The 21,972-nt window shown below is 41.2% G+C and overlaps 1 protein-coding gene across 4 annotated transcripts in view; it reads right to left on the reverse strand.

Annotated features, from left to right (window-relative positions):
- Ppp3cc (protein phosphatase 3 catalytic subunit gamma) overlaps nt 1-21,972 on the reverse strand; it is a 73,325-nt gene that overhangs the window by 4,397 nt on the left and 46,956 nt on the right. For 2 of the 4 annotated variants that reach the window (XM_021181837.2, XM_021181836.1), the window contains exons 7-12: nt 19,239-19,316; nt 19,064-19,158; nt 14,824-14,949; nt 13,630-13,698; nt 3,177-3,258; nt 2,521-2,618 (exon numbers count right to left, since the gene is read on the reverse strand). In XM_021181837.2, the coding sequence (XP_021037496.1) occupies nt 2,521-2,618; nt 3,177-3,258; nt 13,630-13,698; nt 14,824-14,949; nt 19,064-19,158; nt 19,239-19,316 (548 nt within the window). Of the gene's footprint in view, nt 1-1,196; nt 2,143-2,520; nt 2,619-3,176; nt 3,259-13,629; nt 13,699-14,823; nt 14,950-19,063; nt 19,159-19,238; nt 19,317-21,972 lie in introns of those variants that run through there. The other 2 variants (XM_021181838.2, XM_021181839.2) reach the window with 2 other exon arrangements.

Raw genomic sequence — 21,972 nt, forward strand, 5'->3', positions numbered from 1 at the left:
GCCAGATCTCGTTACAGATGGTTGTGAGCCACCATGTGGTTGCTGGGATTTGAACTCTGGACCTTTGGAAGAGCAGTCGGGTGCTCTTACCCATTGAGCCATCTCACCAGCCCGGCAGTGCTGAATCTATAGTGACTCTATTTAGTCATCTGAAGAACTGGCACAATGTTCTCTCTACAATAGCTCTATCACTGTATTCCCTTAAGCAGCACAGGATGGGCCTAGTTTCTCTAAAATCTCATCAACAATTTCCTTTCTTTCATTTCCCCAGTCCTAAGGATCAAACCAAAAGTTTCATGCACACCAGGCAAGAGCTTTATTACAGACACTGAAGCTCTCATTAATCCTTAAAATGAATTTTTTAAAGCAGGGTCATATATATGCCAGGCCATCCCTGAAATTTGCTGTGTAGCTAGAATATCAAACTCCTTCCTGCTCCTCCCATGTCTGCCACTCAAGTGCTGAGATTACATGCATGGAACCACATCCAGCTATCTACTGACTTCATCATCATCATCATCATCAAACCTATCTTAGTTACCACTGACTGTGGTTATTAACTTTTTTTAGGTTGATTTTTATTTTATGTATATGGCTGGTTTTTTTCTGCTTGTATATATGTGTACCATTTGCATGGATGGTGCCTGTAGAGATCAGAAAAGTGTCAGATCCTGGAATGCAGTTATAGATGGTTGTGAGCTACCATGTGGGTGCTGAAAACCAAATTCAGGCCTCATGTAAGAATGGCAAGTGTTCTTAACTGCTAAGCCATCTCTCTAGCCCCTTCATTATGTTCTATTACATTTTGTGTGTGTGTGTGTTCATGAGCATGCCACAGCACACATATGGTGGTTAAAGAGTGCAGGAGTTGGTTCTCTTCTTCCACCATGTGGGACCAAACTCAGGTCATCAAGTTTGGCAATAAGTATCTTTTATTACCCACTGAGTCCTCTCTCAGGTCCATAAAGTATTTCCAATGCACCCTCAACTCCATGGTTGCAGGATCTTCATTTGTACATATATAGTGTATCTTGATCTTACCCACCTCCCACCATCTCCATGTCCTCTCCTTTTTTGTTGTTTAATAACTCACTGAATCTACTTAGTCTCTTTCACAGGGCTGTGAACTATCCACTGAAGGATGGTCGACCTCCTAGAGGCCTATCTCTAAAGAAATGTGCAGGCTTTTAAAAATATAAGATACTTAACTACTTTTATTTTACTTGTTAATTAGTCATATGAGATTTTCTGTGAACAGTTCTGATGAGGGTGTTTTAGGTTAATAGGAAGTAACATGGATTAAGAAAAAAAGAGAAATGTCTACCTATCTTCCTTACTTGAAGTTTTAAAAATTTATTGATCCACAAAGTTGCTTTAATATAATTTTTTTGCTAGATCTCATAGGAGCAAATCTACAAATCAAAGGTAGCAAGAGAATTTTATAGGTGTAGTAACTTGGGATATATATACACACATATATAGTTTCTTCACTCCTTTTTGGGCTTGGCCCCAGTATATTTTATGTCTCTTTATTTTTGGTTTGAATCAGTGCTTTAATTAGGGATTACTTATATGTTATTTCCAAAGCATGTGGAACTCTTCAAGAATATCACTGGCTTTCAGAATGACACTCTTTCTTACTGATGGACAGGAGCTAAGCTTGTGCTTTGACCTCAATGCAACAGGTCCAGTGGGTGAGCAGTAGCCCACTGTATCAATATAATATAACTTATTCACTACCAACAGGCAGGGGAGCTGCTTCTGATCTGGAGCTACCATGATAAAACCACAGTAAACAAACATGCTTATGCATATCCTCGGGTGGACATGCATGCTAATTCCTCTTGGATATCCTTGGTGTGGAGTTGCAGGGTATAGGTCCAAGTGTCTTCAGCTTTATTGGCTACCGGCTGGCCAATGTGTTGAGTCTATCTGTAAGCCCACTAGCCTACTTCTAGTCCAGGCCTCCATAGACACACCAACTCTTGACCTTGTCAGATTTCTACATTCCAGCCATTCTTATGGGTATGCAGAAGTGGTTCACTATGCTTTCATATTCATCTTCCAGGAGAGTAACTATGCTGGGCATCTTCATACATGTTTGCTGGCCATCTTCACATCTTCTTTGGTGAAATAAATTGTCTATTTTGAAACAAGGCCTTTGTCAGACATAGGTAGTGCAGAAATCTTTTCTGTGGCTTGCCTCTTCCTTCTCTTAATTATGTATTTTCATAAGGGGAATTTAATTTTAATAACCTCTATTTTCTTTTAAGAGCATTACTTTTATTGAAATAATAAAAGTCTCTTATTGAAGACTTTGCTTACTCTAATACCTACTCTCCACATTTTTTCCCGTAAATTACTATCTACTTTGAATTATTTTGTGTACAAGAAGGATAAGGACAGTGATTCCTCTTTCCCTAGGTAAATATCCATTGCTCTAGCACCAGGTTCTAAACAAAGTCACCAACTCCTGGTAATGGGGGCACAGCTCTTAGGAAGGGACATCTTCATACTCACCAGTCTCAATGGTCTGCTTTCCTCCAGAGAGGACCCCCAGTGGGAGTGTGCCTGTGGGAGTGAGGCCCTTGAGGGTCAGCACATTCTCACTCTCTTCCCTGCAAAGGAACATGGAAGCCCTGGTTAATGCCAGGGAGCCATGGCACAGCAACACAGTGAGACCTGAAGGAAGGCAACAGGGACAGAGACAGGAAGACAGGCCCCACCTTCATCTGGCCAGGTTTCTACATACATTTCAGACACAAAAATTAACCAGTCCTTTTTCAACCAGAGACACTGGTAGCCAGGCAACGTCCCCACACTCTCTCCCATTTGACTCACTAACAACATGTGAGCTAGGTTCTATTTTAATCTCTAGCTTATAGACAAGGAAATCTAAGACCCAAACATTAAACCCAAGACAACACAGCTAAGTAAAGCCAGAGTTTGAACATGGGGGTCTGCCTCTAAAATCCACACTAAACCTCTCCATCTACACCACTACCACATGGATGTTCTCAATGCTGTCACTTTCACATGGAGGTTGTTTAACCTGCACTCAACCGGCAGACTTGCAGTTCCAGCACCAGACTGTAGCCTTGGAAACACTACTGAAAGCTAACATGTAACCTCCTTTCTGAACGCCCTCATCCCACAGTGTAATGATGGAGCCTTACCGAAGAACCGTAAAGACCCGGGCCATTTTCCCAATGGCTCGGATTTTATTCTTGATGACTTCTTTTCGACCTGTAGTAGCTCCTTAGAAAATACAAAGAACAAGTGGGTTAAAGTGATATGGTTAACAGGACAGATTTTTTTTTTTTCAAATGCAAGACGGAGTGCTTTTATGTTTAAATTAAAGAAAAACTTAAAAAAAAAAAAAGAAAGAAACAAAGCCTAAATTAAAAAAAAAAAAACAAAAACAATTAACAATCCTGGGAAGTTTCAAGGAACAAGAAGAAAACAACAGGAGAGAAGAAATGAAGGGGAGAATGAAGGGGTCACAGAAAGACTCCAAGCCATCTATGGGGAGCAGGACGTTTCATGTTCTGAAACATGGTGAGGAATGAAACACAAAGACACAAACAAAGCTCACAGCAATCGAGCACTTGCTCCTACAAGCCAAGGTCTCCTTTGAGAATGCTACGCGCCACCTTTGGATGCGGGGTCTGGTCTGCCAAAGGCAGCAGCAGTCCTGAACTTAGGAAGGCCACACTCTTTCTACAGTCTTCCTCCCTTATACCAGCCAGCTGTGTTTCTTCAGAATACTCCTAACAACTGTGCCACAAAGATTACAAGGATGGGTAAGGTATTTTAAAAAGCAACACTGTTAAAGTAAGTTAATGTAAGACTTTATGGCCTTTTCTTAAAGATTTAGGAAATAGCCCAAACATGAAAGCTAAGATTCAGGCATATACCAGGCAATGGCATCCAAAAGTCAGACAAAGCTACATAGGCTTCCCTCCTCTCTCCTACCTCTCCATTCTGCTAAATCACACAACAGGTCTACAGAAAACAGCCATTCCCACTGAGGGGGAGGGTGCAAAGTCATGGGAAGCTGCCCACTACCAAGTCAAAATGACTAACCAATCACCAGAGGCAGAGCAGACAGCAAGAACTTAGCTGGCAGTGCATTCCAGTTGGATACCTTTTGGACAGCTTGAAATGTGATCTTCAGGGAGAAGAGACACCAAGAAATAAAGAGATGAAGACAGACACATGGAAGGATGATGGGAGTTTACATGGAAGAGAAAAAAATCCAAGTGTGAAATGCAGGCTGTTAGCTGAGCAGCTCAGAGACTGCTTGCTCCCTGAGACTAAATACAGATTCCGTTTTTGTCCTTTCTTCCATTGCTTAATAGTTTACCCTTTCTCATTAATTCCCATCTACTATTTTCCACCCCACCCCCAGCATGAAAATAGCACAAAGATACTGTTTGTGGGACAGAATAGCTCACAGATCTCTCAGCAGGAACACGGTGCTGCTGTTTGACTTGCTAGCACGCCTCACTTGTCAGTAGACATTTTCCTTCCTAGAGGTTTAAAGTTTAAGCCTTCAGGACTTCAAGTTGTTTTCTGTGGCTTCTGTCTTGTAAGGCCGTTGCTTAGGGGTCTGATGGTCCTTGGTGTTTGCTCATGGGTAGGACCCGGAGGGAATCACAAACTTCCAGGGCTGGGAAAAGACAGCTGACGGCTCTGAGCACGGCATGCTGGTCCTCTGTTAGGGACATGAGTTCTCCGTCGTCCTCTACAGTCCAGAACGCCTTTACATTTAGAGATCAGCTTCCAGACTTAGAAGAGGGACAGGTATCCCATGGCAAGCAGAGTTTTAACCGTTTTTTCAAAGGTTCTCACCTATTTTCCTTGAGTGAGCGCAGTGTCCCTGTCTGCTCTTCTAGTCTCAGTTCTAGGAACTAGTACTGATGGTCAGCACTCCCTAGCACTAAACAGGGCTTAGTGCTCTCAAACTGACTAAGTGAGCACACTAACAAATTTAAAGATCACCTGTGACCTTGTTCCATCCCTGGACAAATCTTAACGTTGGTTGTGTTTTTCTTACAGCATGAGAAGATCTTTTGGGGTTCTTTTTTTAATATTATTTTTTTAAGTTACCATACACATTAGCAGATTTTTGTCCTGGCATTTTCAGGGCTGTTGTTATGTATCTTCTAAATTGCTTCCCTCCCCACTGACCACTGCCAATGAATGTTTTCTCAGCTTCCAAAAGTTTGACCTCCTCCATTTGCAGACATGTAATTTTTACCTTTTTACTGTGAAGCACACGTTTTCTGTATTTATGCAACGCAAACTAGTCATGACATGATTTGTTAAAAGGCACATACCCGTAAAACTAGTCACCCAGGGCAATGCCAGTGTTGCTCACAACCCATAGAACCTCACCACTGTGGCCTCTCCGGTCCAAAGGACATAAGTCCCTTGCCTTTCACTAGGACTTTCTTCTTCCTGTCTTTTTAATTTTATGGATGAATGCACTTACTTTTTCTTTTTTCTTTTTTGGTTTTTCGAGACAGGATTTCTCTGTGTAGCCCTGGCTGTCCTGGAACTCACTCTGAAGACCAGGCTGGCCTCAAACCCAGAAATTCACCTGCCTCTGCCTCCCAAGTGCTGGGATTAAAGGCGTGCACCACGCCCGACGCACTTACAGCTTTTATTGTTTTCTTTAACAAGCTATATTTATTTATCCTCTCTGTGTGCACTCAGCAAGGAGGTCAGAAGACAACTTACAGGAATTGTTTCCTTATTTCCACCATGTGGGTCCCAGACACTGAACTAAGGTGCTCAGGCCTGGCAGTGGGTTCATCAACCCTTGAATTAATCATCTCAGTGGCCCAAGTTTTAGGTTTTGGGTTTCATATAGTTGGACAATTGAGCACTGGGGTGACATTATCTCAGTAAGACACACTCTTATTTTCACCATGGCCCATTTTCATTATCACACACTGTCCCACCATAGCACTGTGCCACCATGTTGTTGTTTTGTTTTATTTTGGTTTTTGAGACAGTCTCTTTCCATAGCCCTGACTGTCCCAGAATTCACTAAGTAGTCCAGGCTGGCCTCGAACTCACAGAGATGTGCCTGCTTCTGCCTCCCAAGTGTTAAAAGTATGTTGTATCAGGCCTGGTCAACTATGCAACAATTCATTCCTGTACAACAGTAATCATTTGTGTTGCTTCTAACTTTTGGCTATTGCATGTGAGGCTCTGTATGTATTTCTGTATGTATCTGTCTTTGGTGCACATATGCACAGTTCTGGCATGTTCCTAGGACATTAGAATGCTCATCTCTAGAGCATGGGTATGTTTAACTTTGGACAACATTTAGCACTGTCTATTAGAGTGGGATCTATAACATTTTACCTCTGTGTGTGGACACTCCGTTACTCCATGTACTGTTGGCTAACACTAGATATGGCTCATCTAAGTCTGACTAATCTGATAAGTATTGAGTATTATCCTATTATAATTTTAATTTGCATTTTCATGCTTACTAATGGGGCTGAATATATTTTTATATTTTTGTTAGCCATTAGGAAATTCTTTGAGGTGCCTATTCATGCCACATCATCCTAATTGGAAGTAATTCAGTCATTTGTCAATGTGCTGTTTGTTGCTTGTACTGCAAATATCCCATCCTTCTGGATGTCTTGCCACTTCACATGCTGAACAAAATCTCTGAATAAGCAAAAGCTCTTACCTTCATTTTAGATTTTTGAGTTTTTTTGGTTTTGTTGTTGTTGTTTTTTTTTTCTGAGACAGGGTTTCTCTGTGTAGCCTTGGCTGTCCTGGGACTCACTCTCTAGACCAGGCTGGCCTCCAACTCAGAGACCTGCCTGCCTCTGCCTCCCAAGTGCTGGGACTAAAGGTGTACACCACCACACCCAGCTTATTTTAGTTTTAATATATGTGCATGAGTGTTTTACCTGCATGTATGTGAGTGCATTCAGGTCCCTCAGAGACCAAAGAGGGCTTCAGATAAGACCCCTGGAACCAGAGTTGGCAGCAGCCATGTGAATGCAAAAGCTGTATGTGCTCTTAGTCACTGAGCCATCTCTCCAGTCCCAGCTCTTGCTTTCAATTTATCTAATTTATTAATAATTTTCTTGGTGGCTAGTGTTTTTTGCATCCCGTTTAAAGGATTTTTTCCCATTGCACAGTTATCAAGGTAATTCTGTATTATACATACTACAAAATCCACTGTTTTACATTTCAGTTTTTTTTTAAGATTATTCATTTATTTTTTGTATGTGAGTATACTGTAGCTGTCTTCAGACACACCAGAAGAGGGCATCAGATCCTTTTGTGAGCCACCATGTGGTCGCTGGGATTTGAACTCAAGAACTCTGAAAGAGAAGTCAGTGCTCTTAACCACTGAGCCATCTCCCCACTCCCTACATTTTAGTTTTTAAAAACTTCTGCTGTTTGTTTCTTGAGATAGGGACTCTCTATGAAGCTCAGGCTAACCTCCAACACACTACATAACCCACACTGGCCTCAGCCTGTGATTCTCTTGCCACAGTCATGAGAGCTGGAGAGATAGGAATTCATCACTGCTTGGCTGTTACTGGCCTGTTTGTTGCTGTGATGTAGAGATGCTAGAGAAGCAGCTAGGACCACAGGATGCTAGGCAAGTACTGCACTGCAGAGCCATACCCCCAGCCTCCGCACCTTTCAGATCAGAATGAAATATAGTCACAAAAATAGGTATTTTGGATCCACAAAATAAATCCCACGAGGATTTACTTTTTTCAAAAGTGAATATCTACAAAGTATTTTAAATGCCATTATTGGCCAGGTATGGTGGCACATACCTTTAATCCCAGAGCTGGTGGATCTCTGTGAGTTAAAGGCCAGCCTTGTCTACATAGTGAGTTCCAGGATAGCCAGAGCTATACACTGAGGTCTCACACAAACAAAGCCATTGTAAAATTCCACCTCTGATAAAAATCAAGTATCCATATACATATAGCTTAATTCTGGATTCTCTATTGTGTTTCAATGCTTAGCTACCGTTGAATTGATCATCTTAATTGCTATAGCATTATATTAAATCTTGACATCTATAGAGCAATCCCTCCTGTGGAGTTCTTTAAGTCTTTAGCCATTTCCCTATGAAGTGTAGAATCAATCAAGGCTAGGTTGTACTGACTAGTTTTATGTCACCTTGATACAAGCTAGAGTTATTGGAGATGTGATGATTTGAATATGCTTGGCCCAGGGAGTGGCACTATTAGGTGTGGCCTTGTTGGAGGAAGTGTGTCATTGTGGGCATGGGCTTTAAGACCCTCATCTTAGCTCCCTGGAAGTCAGTCTTCTCCTAGTGGCCTTTGGAACAGGAGATAGAACACTCAGCTCCTCCAGTGCCATGCTTGCCTGGATGCTGCCATGCTTCCCACTATAATCATAATGGACTGAACTTCTGTATCTGTAAGCCAGCTGAACCTAGAGATTGCACTATGAGTTTATTACGTACTGAAGTATAAGGCTAAAGGCTGGGGCTATAGTTCAGAACACTGGCTTATCATGTATGCAGAGGTGCTGGGGTGATCAGAATTTTCAGGCCTGTACATTTTGAATGCATTCATCCCAGTATTGTTTATATAGTACTAGCACATGCTCTGCTTGTTCAAGCATGACAAGAATCCATGTCCACACTGTCTGTGCATGCGCTCTCTACTTCTCTTCATTCCTTCCTGTGTTTCTAAACTTTTTCTTGAGTTTTCCTTCTGCTTAAATACTGTCCTTTAGAATTTTATTTAGTATATATTTCCTGCTAATTTTCTTAGTAAAAAGTTTGAGGGTTGGGGGGTATCTACAAATATTTATTTGGCCTTCCTTGTTTACACATTTGCTGTGTGCTGGACTCTGGAGTACTGAGTGTTAGTCTTCACACATTGGTGTGTTACTCCAGCCCCTGCTCCGCTATCTCCATGAAGAACCTGTCTTTCGGCGGCTTCCCTAGGGGCGACCCCCATTTGGAAGCTGTTTTCAGATCCATCTTCCACCTTGTGGACCTCACTACAAGAGGCTAGAAGTTGTTGTCGGTGTCTGTCCTACTCTGCTGAGGGCTTCTTCAGTTACAGCTCAGTGTCTTCTCAGTTCTTGAAGTTGCTTTTATGTGGACCTTTCAGAGACTACCTTTCCTGCTTTCTCTGGTACTCCGGGCACCATGTACTGGGCTGGGCAGCGTGTGTTCTGAGGCTTTTGGCTGACTCTGCACTCCCTTCTCACCATGCTTCAGTTAGCTTTGCTCTGACCTACCTTCCAGGTCACTTAGTCCATGTCTCACTGTATCAAACTTGCTAATTTGTCATCTTATTTTTCTTTTTCTTTTTTTTTTTTTTAAAGATTTATTTATTTATTATATGTAAGTACACTGTAGCTGTCTTCAGACATTCCAGAAGAGGGCGCCAGATCTCGATGCGGATGGTTGTGAGCCACCATGTGGTTGCTGGGATTTGAACTCTGGACCTTCGGAAGAGCAGTCAGGTGCTCTTACCCACTGAGCCATCTCACCAGCCCGTCATCTTATTTTTCAATGCTATAATTTCACCTTTGATGCTTTATCAAATATGCTACACTTTCTTTTATTTCACAATTCTCTACCAACATTTTTAACCTGGTCTTTTACTTTCTTAAATTAAGCCAAGGATGGTGGTACACCCTTAATCCTAGGGCTCAAAAGGCTGAGGCAGGAGGATCTCTGTGATGTTTCAAGCCAGTGGGTTCCAGGCCAGCCAATCTCCCAAAAAAACAAATTAAGGGTTTTGCTTTGCTTTAAGTTTGGCTTAACAAAGCCAATGCCTGAGAGCTATGGAGGGTCTGTATTTAATTTCTGCTGCTTCAGAAAATTCTTTGTTGTTGTCTGTTTGGTTGTTTTTTTTTTTTTTTTTTTTTTTGTTTTTTGAGACAGTGTTTCTCTGAATAGCCCTGGCTGTCCTAGAACTCACTCTGTAGACCAGGCTGGCCTCGAACTCAAAAATCCGCCTGCCTCTGCCTCCCAAGTGCTGGGATTAAAGGAGTACGTCACCAAGCCCTGCGAAAATTCTTTGTTGTTTGTGACAGTCTCATTATGTATCTTGGGACTGCCCAGAAGTTCTATATTCCATACACACATAGTCACCTGCCTCTACCTCCTAAGTGGTGTAATTAAAGATGTATGACAACATGCTTGGCTGGAACTTTTTAAAATCTTATTTCTGTTGTTGTTATTACGCTCATGTGTATGTACATGTGCATGCATGTCTGAGTATGTGTAATGGGGAGGATCATGCCACAGTATGAACACAGTGGGCAGAGACTTATACTAGCTCTATGAAGTCAAAGCTAGAATATGTGAGGCCTATGCAGTGAGTTCCTTTATCACTGAGCCATCCTGCCAGCCCTGTTCTGGGAACCCTTTCTCTTCCTCATTCTGCTGTTAGCTCCCCATGTGCCTGCTTATTTTTGCTTGTCATCCATGCACTGTATTTGACAGACTGCCTACTGGGATCTTGTATGCTGTTATTTCAGAGATCTTTCTACCAGGGACTACTTCATGCCAAAGGCTGAGATGATGAAGAGAGACTGTATAGTATATCTCCTCCTGGCTCACCCTTGCTCTGAGGTCCCAAGAACAGAAACTTACAGTCATATATACCCTCCTCGGGAGTCCTCAGCCCAGTCTTTTAAGATTAGTACACAAGGTTATAAAAATTACTCTTAACCCTTTTACCCACTCCTTTGAAATTCATGAATGACCTCAAGACATGGTCTCACTAACTCTTCTGTCTGCATTTCTGACCTTTTCATTTCTCACCTTGTAATTCTTTACTAGTTTGTCTGCTTTCATGTGGACTTAAAACTATTCATAACACTGTTTGTTTTGTTTTGTTTGCTTTGTTTTGTTTTGTTTTGCTTTGTTTTGCTTTGCTTTGCTTTGTTTTAGGCAGGGTTTCCCTCTGTTGTTGCCTTAGTTGTCCTGGAATTCTGCAGACCAGGCTGGCCTCGAACTTAAGACATTCACCTGCCTCTACCTCCCCAGTGCTGGGAATTAAGGACGTGCACTGCCACCAACCAACTTCAAAAAACATTTTGTCCAACTTTTCTAGATGTCTTAACAGGCAGGGCTGAAGTAAAAATCCTTAGGATGTATTACTTTTTAAAAACCCAAATTTTCAGCTCAGTGGGTAGGGGTGCTTGCCAAAAAGCTGGACCGAGTTAGAGCCCTAGAGCCCACCTGGTGAGAAGAAAGAACCAAGTGCACACTGTGCAGCCTGTGTATGCAGGTCATAGGTAATGTGTGAGAACTAGGTTTCCTTTGCCACATGAGACCTGGGGATGGGGCTCAGGCCATCAGCCCCATCAGCAAGAGACTTCGTCAGCTAAGCTATCTCACAAGCCCAAGAAGTTTTTTTAAACACAGATCATAGTTTACAACCATTTCAATTTCTATTTAGATGTGCATATAAACTTTATTAAATCCATTTTTAAATATTTTACTTTCCCTACATTCTTTTTAAAGTTCCTCTCAGATTTCCTCAAAAGGACAGGCCCCATTCACCAAGTTCCTATCCAGAAGACAAACTCACAAGCTATAATCCATCTGTTTATAATCTCCCAGTACAATCTAGTAATAAATATGTTTTGGAATCCCCTCTAGACTCCCAGTGGGAGCTATGTGTTCTCCACCATACAACACTTTATGCAATAGTTAAGTGAACTACATAGACCTGCAAAGAATATGAACTGGAGGTCTGTGATCATGTGACACCATATCCCAAAACCTCCTGTATCCTCAGACAAGTTAGAGCATACCTTTCAGATCAAACCACTCACAACACACTAGAAGCACCTGGCTACAAATTAACTTAAACTTAATTCTTCTAAAGGAAACAAACTAATTAATAGTGATAGAAATCAGAAGGGAAAAAAAAGCACTTAGCTACACATATAACCAGCATTACTATCCTATGACACAATACAAAGATCTCTTACATATCAAACAGGAAGCAAAACATGCGTAGGATCCAGTTGAAAAACTAGTAATATATGAATTTACATTCACAAAACAGAAAATAATATGGTCAATAGACATAAAAATGTAATTATTAGTCATCATAAAAGTACAAATTAAAATTTTAGGATACAACTCAGAGGTAAACACTTGTCTAGCTTACACAATGTCTGGGTTCTAGCTATAGCACTCTGTGTGTGTGTGTGTGTGTGTAGTATGTGTGTGTGTGTATGTGTGTAAACTGCAATAAGAAAATAAACAGTACTAGGAAAAGCATTATGAACTATGTAGCACACACAGAGACACAGAGTAACATAGACTTTAAAAGGCTATCTGTGCGGGGATGGGGTTGGGGTGGGAGTGGGGGTGGGGGTGGCGCACGCCTTTGATCCCAGCACTTGGGAGGCAGAGGCAGGTGGATTTCTGAGTTCGAGGCCAGCCTGGTCTACAGAGTGAGTTCCAGGACAGCCAGGGCTACACAGAGAAACCCTGTCTCAAAAAAAAAAAAAAAACAAAAAACAAAAAACCAACCAACCAAACAAAAATGCTATCTGTATCAGATTAAGCATTAAATACTGATATATTTGCAGTTTCTAGACATTTAACCTATAAAAGTAAACAAGTAAATGTTACTCTCAGTTACTAATACAGCACTACTTTCTTCCCTAGCATGCATCAGTAGCTGCATTGTATTTATTTCTTGTTTGTCTTCCATAGTACAATGTATGTTTATTAAGAAGAAAGGCATAAACAGTATTTGGCACACATCAGGCATATAACAAAGTCTGTCTGTTGATAGAATGAGCAGTGATTTATCTATAAAAATTTGAAACTGTTAGCAGGTTTTAGTTTGGTTTTCAAGACAGGGCTTCTCTGTGTAGCTCTGGAACTTACTCTGTAGATCAAGACTAGCTTTGAATTCACAGAGATCCATCTGCCTCTGCCTCCTAAATGTTGGGATTATGGTGTGTGCCTCTTCCATCTGGTGACAAATTGTAGCAGTTTTAAAAGCTAAAGTTGTGGGGGAAAATATAATACCCACAACATCTATAATATTGGTTAGCACAGTGATTGATGAATGTGGACAACTATGTAACCATGAAAAACTAGACTATAAAGGAAAACAAGAAATAGATATAAAGACATGATAGCATGTCACCTCATTTTTGTAAATGACAAAAATGAGAAGAAAAAAGATCTATGTAAAGATAAAGACAGTTTACACATAGGCATTGATGGCAGACATTTGAGATGGCAGAACAATAGTGACTATTTTCTTCCTATTTATGCTTTCCTATAGTTATCAAACTTTTTTTTTTCCTGAGACAGGGTTTCTCTGTATAGCCCTGGAACTCACTCTGTAGACCAGGCTGGCCTCGAACTCAGATATCTGCCTCCCAAGTGTTGGTATTAAAGGCGTGCGCCGCCACTGCCCGGCAAACTTTTTTTTTTTTTTTTTTTTTTTTTTTTTTTTTTTTTTTTTTTTTTTTTTTTTTTTTTTTTTTTTTTTTTTTTTTTACAATGAACATAACTCTTTTCTAGTAAGACCAAACCCAATAAAAATAAAAGAAATCTCACTCAGAAGCCATCAGCTTCGATTTGAGTAAGAAGTTTACCTTCTTCATCGGTTACGTTCATTTCTTCATCCGAGCATATGTTGAGAATATTGACCAGCATCTCTGTCACTAAGTGGCAAATAACACAGTGTGTGCACAGTTAATAGGACACTTCTGGATGTGCTTAAGTTAAAATACATTAAGTAAACACAGACCTAAACAACTTATCACATTATAATTAGCTATGAAAATAGAACCAAGGGTAGACCACAAGGTTCAGAGAGAACTTTTTTTTTCTTTTAAAAAATGTATTTATTATATGTAAGTGCACTGTAGCTGTCTTCAGACACTCCAGAAGAGGGGTGTCAGATCTCGTTACAGATGTTGGGAGCCACCATGTGGTTGCTGGGATTTGAACTCAGGACCTTCGGAAGAGCAGTCAGTGCTCTTACTCACTGAGCCGTCTCTCCAGCCCCAGAGAGAACTTTTGTCCATACTTGTCCTGGCTGGATAAGAATCTGTGGAGTCTATCACAGAACTACTTGATTTTATTAGATAGCTGTTCAGAACCTTTGGCTCAGATATGCATATAAAACTTTCCATTTTACAAAAAAATCACAACAGGCCTCCACCCACAGGGCTTGCTTTATGTCTCTACTGCTCACTTGTGGGTCTGTTTGGGTTGCGCAGGTCAGTTGTGTAACTGTGTTTTATGTTTGTACTGCTTACTTGTGCAGTTGTGCACATGAAACTCTGTAACAAGTTCAGTCTACATTCTGTTAGCACTGATAATTCATTGAAGAGACAGAAAAGTGGCCATATTACTTTAAGATCTTGATCACACAAGACAGTTGTTTTAAATTGATATTTCAGATAAAGAAAAACCATAATAGACTAACATTTATGAACAGATTAATGTCATTTAAAAATCTCTGTATAGGGCTCACTGGATCAAGGTGTTCCTATGTAAATCTGGTGACCTGAGCTCAATCCCTGAAGCTCAGGTAAAGGTGAAAGAAGAGAACCCACTCCACAAAGTAGTCCTCTTCCCTCTCCACACACATGCCCTGCACCCAGTACTGCACACATACACATCATGCACACACACAAGTAAAAATTTTTTATAAGTAAAAATTTTAAAAATCTTTGTAGAGAACAAACAAAATTAGCACACATTTGCAATAAACTCCGGGAATATAAAGGTGTCTCATCAGAAGAGAGCTGGTGTTCAGATGCACACAGGGGTTCTCTTACCTTTCTCTCCAACAAAAGGCAAAGACCACGTGAAAACATCCATAAAGTTTGGGAGCCAGTATGGGTGTGGAGAACAGTTGAACTGCCTGATGTTCATGACATTGTTTTCATACTTCAACACTGCAGCTAAAAAGTAAAAACACAAGACATGTGGGCACAGAGAACCCCAGCATAGCAGCTTTGTGCTTTGTCCCTGTGAGCCTACTACAGTGACTTTTCAATGACTTATTTTCCATTTGTAAATTCAGGACAGCCTGACAAGTTTAAAGAATTTTAAAGGGTTCATTCTCTGGGAGATTAATTATCACAGGGAACAAAGACACCTGGGGAATTCACATCATCAAAACACAGAAGACACTGCTCTGAAAAACCAAGGGTTTACTGTGCACTAGCTACTGAAGAAACTTAGATTCAACATAGAAAACTCCCTGTAATTGCCATTTACTGGCCAAACAGTTAACAGTCCCAACTTCTAAGGGCAAATAGCAATATTACCCATTGAACAGATGGAGACTCCTTTGCAAGTCATGAGCCACAGCTAGAGCTTTTTATAAACACTCCAAGAAGTTATCAACTCACAGTGCAATAAATGGCAAAATAATTTATAATTAATGTTTAAGGGTAGAATGCAAAATCTTCTCAGTCAATTAAAAAAGTTTCTTCTAAGCCGGGCAGTGGTGGTGCACACTTTTAATCCCACCACTTGGGAGGCAGAGGCAGGTGGATTTCTGTGTTTGAGGCCAGCCTGGTCTAAAAAGTGAGTTCCAGGACAGGCAGGGCTATACAGAAAAACCCTGTCTCAAAACAAAACAAAACAAGTTTCTTCTATTCTCAGCATTCTGAGTGTTTATAAACAGCTGACAGTAACCATGTCACATAGATGCATACCTACTGATTTTCTGTATACTTTCTTTTAAATGAGCTCTGACAAAGCTTTCCTTGTTTATTGTTCATCAATCTGTTCTGGTTCTGGTACCTCAGATAATATCAGCATCACCTGGGTCAATAATACCCAGCATGCATCTCTGTAGTATTTTCTGCACGCTGTGCCCAATTCAATATTATTGTCACTTTGGTGATGGGCACCAGTTTTGGCCAACACGGCATAGTATTCTATTTCAGATTTTCTCAAGCTGGGCAGTTTTTATTGAGATAACCAATTTTGCTTGGCTCTGTCTGATCCTCTTCAGAGTCTGTACCTCAGCGTGTACTTTCCACTTTGTATAACAAACTGGAGCCCAGAGTTGACAAACACCAGAGACCTGTGACTGCGGGTGAGACAGGGTTTCACTGTGTACTTCTGGATATCCTGGAACTTGCTCTGTAGACCAGGCTGGCCTCAAATTCACAGAGATCCTCCTGCCTCTGCCTCTGCCTCCTGAGTGCTGGGATCAGAGACCTGTGTCATCTGGCTAGAAACTTTTGTGTCTTTGCAGCCACCACCTTCCTGCCTTAGGTGAGGGGCAGCCCCTCACCTACTGCTGAGGGGGTTGGGGAAAAGGCTTCTTTATAGTTTTTTAAAAGTTCCTTATTCTGTCTCGTCTGTTGCTATTTGTACTATTTATTCAATTATTCTTTTTTGTTTGGTTAGGGTTTTTTGTTGTTTTGTTTATATTGTTGTTTTGTTTTTATTTTCTCTCTCTCTCTCTCACTCTCTCTCTCTCTCTGTCTCTCTCTGCCCCCCCACCCCCCCACCCTCCATGAGCTCTAGCTGTCTGGAATTCCCTGACTGGTCTTCAATTCAAGCAATCCACTTGCCTCTGGCCTCCCAAGTTCTGGGATTATAAAGGTGTGTGCCACTACACCTGGCTTTCTTTCAATTATTCTTACTGAGACATGAAACACAATTCTTTAAAAATGACAGACCAAGGTCACATTGGGTTCCTGTTTCCTTGCTGTGGGATAGACTAGTGTTCTAAACTTTAAGTTACTAATGGTCTAAAATGAATATGGCAGACTACTATAAAGAACACAAAAACAGGATTTCCAGTTGTTGAAAGCCTAACTTTACCTGATGTGTACACCTCCATTATTTTCATGCTGTGTGCATTTTATGTAGCTGACATGAATATATCAATAATCCTCTCACAGGAAAAAGAAGTTAGTCTCAATAGTGGATGATTAAAAATGGAAGCTTAAGAAACTTTTGATGTATGTTTCCAGGGGATAAGGGGGTGGGGAGACAGAAATAATAAAATCTCAATTTAAGGATGTTTTAGGTCATCAGGGAACAAAGATACAACCTGGGTACCAATGAGCCTAAAGATCTCTCCAAAGATGCTCAGGGTGCAGAGCGATGCCTAACATGCAAGAGGCCTGGCACCACAGACGTCAGACTTGGCACATGCCTGTAATTCCAGTATTCTGGAATGGAGGCAGGAGGATTAGAATTTCATGGCCATTGTAGACAACAAAGCAAATTCAAAGGTCATCTGGCCTAGGTCTCAAAAAAATAAGAAAACAAATGACAGGAAAAGCAGCCATAGGAGGAAGAAGGTGCGAGAGTTCTTCTCAGAACTAAAGAGGCATTTGTAAACTGTTGGGTGGTGGTACACATGTCTCTAATCCCAGCACTTGGAAGTTAGCAGCAGCAGCTTTCTGTGAGTCTGAGTCCAGCCTGGTCTACATAGTAATTTCCAGGACAGCCAGAGCAGCACAGAGAAACTCTGTCTCAAAAAATATGTATAAAACAAAATAAAATAAAGGTATTTCTTGGTAAGGTATTAGTAAGTGCATATGTGAGTGCAGGTCTCAGCTAAGCACATTGGGAGCCCCAAGGCTTTCCACAGATGATCTCAATAGTGGCGCTAAAAAGGGAGAAGGAAGAGAGTGCCTCACAAAATGAGGCATAGGGGCACAAGTATCCTTGAGGATGCTTAAAACAAAATATGTATATTTGATAAGAAAGGAAACTAGAAAAAAACCCAAGCTGCTAATACCCATGAAATCTAAGGAAAAGAAATGAGAATACAGCAGAGGCGGTGCAGAGCACAGTTGGACAGTCAGGAGTAGAGGACAGCCTGGAGCAGTTGATAAAGCTAAGGCTAGGGGAGGGAGGACCTGTTTTTATGGAGTGAGTGATCAGGGCTGGGAGTGGAACTCAGCGCCCAATACCTCCTAACAAGAGTAAGGCTCTAGGTTCTAACAGAGCACAAGATTAAAAGAGAAAGAAAAACCACTGAAGGACAATCTCAGATTTTTAAAAAACAACTTATTTTTAATTTTATGCATATTGTTGTTTTGCTTGAATGCATGTCTGTGTGACAGTGTTGGATCCCCTGAAACTTCTCCTAGGTCCTGTAAAAAGAGCAGCCAGTGCTCTTAAAACACTGAGCCATCTCTCCAGCTCTCAGTCTCAGATTTAAATGAAACAAAACTGGGGCAGTGGTGGCTCACACCTTTAACCCCAGCACTTAGGAGACAGAGGCAGGTGAATCTTTAAATTTAGGCCAGCCTGGCCTACAGAGTGAGTTCCAGGACAGCCAGGGCTACACAGAGAAATCCTGTCTCCAAACCAACCAACCAACCAACCACCTACCTAATGGAGAGCCAGGTATGATGGTGGATGTTTAAATCCCAGCACTAGGGAGGCCAAAGTAGGATGGGCAGTTTGAAGTTGGTCTGGGTTGTACAATGAGATCCCATTTTAAAATACTAAACAAATATGCTCCCAAAGAGCCTAACCTCTCAGGAGATGAAGGACAAGCAGCAGCTTACATTCTAAACTTACTGACCTTTTTTCCAATAAGATCTCCTCTTCATCTAGGTATGGTAGTGCATACCTGCAACCCTATCACTTGGGAGATGAAGCACGAGGACCCCAAGTTCAAAGCCAGTCTGCATTACATAGCAAAACCTTGTCTCAAAACAGAACAAATCAGAAGAGGAGTTGGGGAGAGAGAGGTAGAGATGTCAGGATCTTGTGGAGCTGATGCAGAGCAGAGTAAGAGTCCAGAGACTGTAGCTAAGGCCGTCCCCATGCTAAACACATGCTTTACTACAAAGCCTCACCCCTTACCCAAGACCTTCTTATCTGACTGAATTTTGTACTTAAAATAGGTGTCCAGGATATAGCTCAGGGGTAGAGTGCCTGCTTCACAAACACAAGGACCTGGGTTTCATCCACAGAGCCAAAAAATAAAAATAAGCAAATGAACACAATAATAAAATAAAACACAAAATTAAAGTAGAGCTCACAGTTACTAACAATTCACACTAAGATATTGCTGGACTTCTTTACCTTTATTGTTATAGACATCTAGGTAATTAGGGGCAGAGAAAATCGTAATAAGTGACGGAAAGCCAGTTGCTTGGTTCTTCCTATACATTCGGTACCTGAAAAAGGAGATATGAACTCAGGCATTTTTACACTAAAAGTAAAATCTGCAGGAAGGCGAGGTCTAAGAGCAACCTACCCCGCATCCTGGGCTTCATGGGCTCTGATTATTGAAAGTAAACTGTTGTTCTGTAAAAATTCACAAACTGCAGGGTAACTGAAAAAGAAAATGAGAAAAACCTAAATATGGAATTTAGTAGTTATGTTATAATAGGAAGAAACAGAACAGCCTATCTGAGAGTTGTTTTAAGATTACAGAGACTATGGACTCTGCAATTTTAAAGAGTTGCTTTATGTCTATGAGGCTTTTGCCTGCTTGTATGGATGTGCACCATCTGAGGGTCTAGTTCCCACAGAGGCCAAAGGAGGGTGGCAGATCCCACGACTCTGGAGTTACAGACAATCACGAACCCCCATGAGTGCTGGGAACTGGACCTAGGTGTAGAGCCATTAGAGTGATATTTTTTTTCTTTACCCTGACTAGCTTCCAAATCAATGAGATGATACTGTAAGTCTTGTTTAATCAAGCTTTACACCACAATAGCTGGTCAATATTAATCTGTTTTTATCCTCTAAAATATTCTGGCTCCCTCCCAGCCCAACCCCCCAAGATCCTTGTATTTTAGCACTGTTCTGGCTCGCTCAGCTCCAGGTGTGTTCTCAAGGTCTCCTCCACCCTCCCTCTTCTCAGAGTGAATCCCACTTCCCATCGCCCTTTCTACCCTCCCCCGGCCCTCCCCTGGTTGGCATCGGAAGTCCAGCCCCATTCCCTCCTCTGCCCAATCATTGGCTGATCAGCTTTTATTGACAGACCAGAGAATCAATAAGGAGCATCACATCACAGAGGCAGGAGGAGATTCTTACAGTAAGATTTACAATGCCACGTCAGGATTGCAACCAGACGTGGAGGCAGAGAAATCAGGACTTGAAAAATACAAGGATAATCTTCAAACACTGCACAATAACATTGTGCCTCCACCCAGGTCTTCTGGAAAAACAGCCAGTGCTCTTAACCACGGAACCATCTCTCCAGCCCTACCACTGAACTTTTATTAAAAGCTCAGAAACCAGCTCCTCCCTCCCAAACTCCCTTCTCAGAGCATCTTAAACCCAGGCCTCTCTGAGAATCCTTGAGAGGACAGGAAGCAGGTCTGATGAGTAACCCCTCCCGCCCAGAGGAAAAACACTCTATGTCTGTCTGTCGAGTACATTATATTCAATTTCGATTAAAAAAATAAAAGCTCAGAAACCAGTGATTTCTATTTTACACTACTATCAAACTTGAAGAAGACACCTTAGAATAGAAACAATTTCTCCATCTTTAAATTTATTTTACCTTAACACTACTAGTATTAGGGTCAAAAATGTTGGTATTTTGATACGAAGATGTATCACAACTCCATATATGCATGTATGTGTATACAGTAGGACCTACAAAATTAGTGCATGCTTTTCTTTTTTGTTTTTTAAGATTTATTTATTTATAACATGTAAGTACACTGTAGCTGTCTTCAGACACACCAGAAGAGGGCGTCAGATCTCATTACAGATGGTTGTGAGCCACCATGTGGTTGCTGGGATTTGAACTCTGGACCTTTGGAAGAGCAGTTGGGTGCTCTTACCCACTGAGCCATCTTACCAGCCCTAGTGCATGCTTTTCTTAAATCATCAAACCTTTAGAAAAATTAAAAGAATCTACTTATAACTTTATATGTAATATCAATAGCAAGATAGTACTGTGCATGGCTATCTCAGGACTAGATATAAATATTATAGACCACCATACTCTAATGTTATCTGCATATACTCCTAAAATGGTCTTTTTTTTTTTTTAAACTTCTGTTTGACAACCAGGAAGAACTAGGATATAAAATTATCACGAGAGTTTGTAGCTGTTACTTACTTATCTTTTAGAAAGTATTTCTTTCTTGAATTGGGATATAACTAAGCTGGTCTACTGCTTGTGCAGCATACAAATTCTGGGGTTCAACCCCTATACACCATATTCTAGGGACGCTGTGCATGTAACCCCAGTACTTGGGAGGTGAGACAGAAGAAGCAGAAGTTCAAGGCTGTCTTTTCCTACATAGTAAGTTTGAGACCAGCCTGGGATGCATGGGATCCTGTCTGAGAAAAAGGGGGCAATTTTCTTTTTACTATGCTCAGTAGAAAATGTATAATTTTAAGATCACCTATATATGACATTATCACAATTTCGGAACAGGAAGTCCCCCTCTTGACTGGCATAGGAACAATGAATGGTCTGTTAGCCATTCATAGACTGTGAAGCAGTTTTGAGAAGGCCTTAGGAATGAGGTAGGAGGCTGTGGAATTCTGGTAGAGCCCACGGCCAAGAATTCATGCCATGAGACATTGTTCCTAGGTTCTGTATGAGGTTTAAGATTCCTAGGAGCCTCTGGCCATATTTTCATCAACCACTTAAGTGTTTCCAATGTTTACTTGCATAATGATATTTTATGTAAATGTAAGATTGAATCATTAACATTGAACTCATGGCCAGGAACACAACTCACACTTGACAAATCTCTGTAAGTTACACTACAGTCTGCTTTGCTCATGGACACTGGACAGCACTTTGCGTGATACCATTATCAACACTGAAAAAGACTGCTGACAGAAAAGTGCAGAAACAGAAACAAAACTGCGAGTGGGGGTGGAGAGACGGCTCAGTGATTAAGAGTCAGAGCTGGGTCGGGCGTGGTGGCGCACGCCTTTAATCCCAGCACCCGGGAGGCAGAGGCAGGCGGATTTCTGAGTTCGAGGCCAGCCTGGTCTACAAAGTGAGTGCCAGG

The sequence above is a fragment of the Mus caroli genome, chromosome 14, assembly GCF_900094665.2.
Source record: "Mus caroli chromosome 14, CAROLI_EIJ_v1.1, whole genome shotgun sequence".
NCBI lineage: Eukaryota > Metazoa > Chordata > Mammalia > Rodentia > Muridae > Mus > Mus caroli.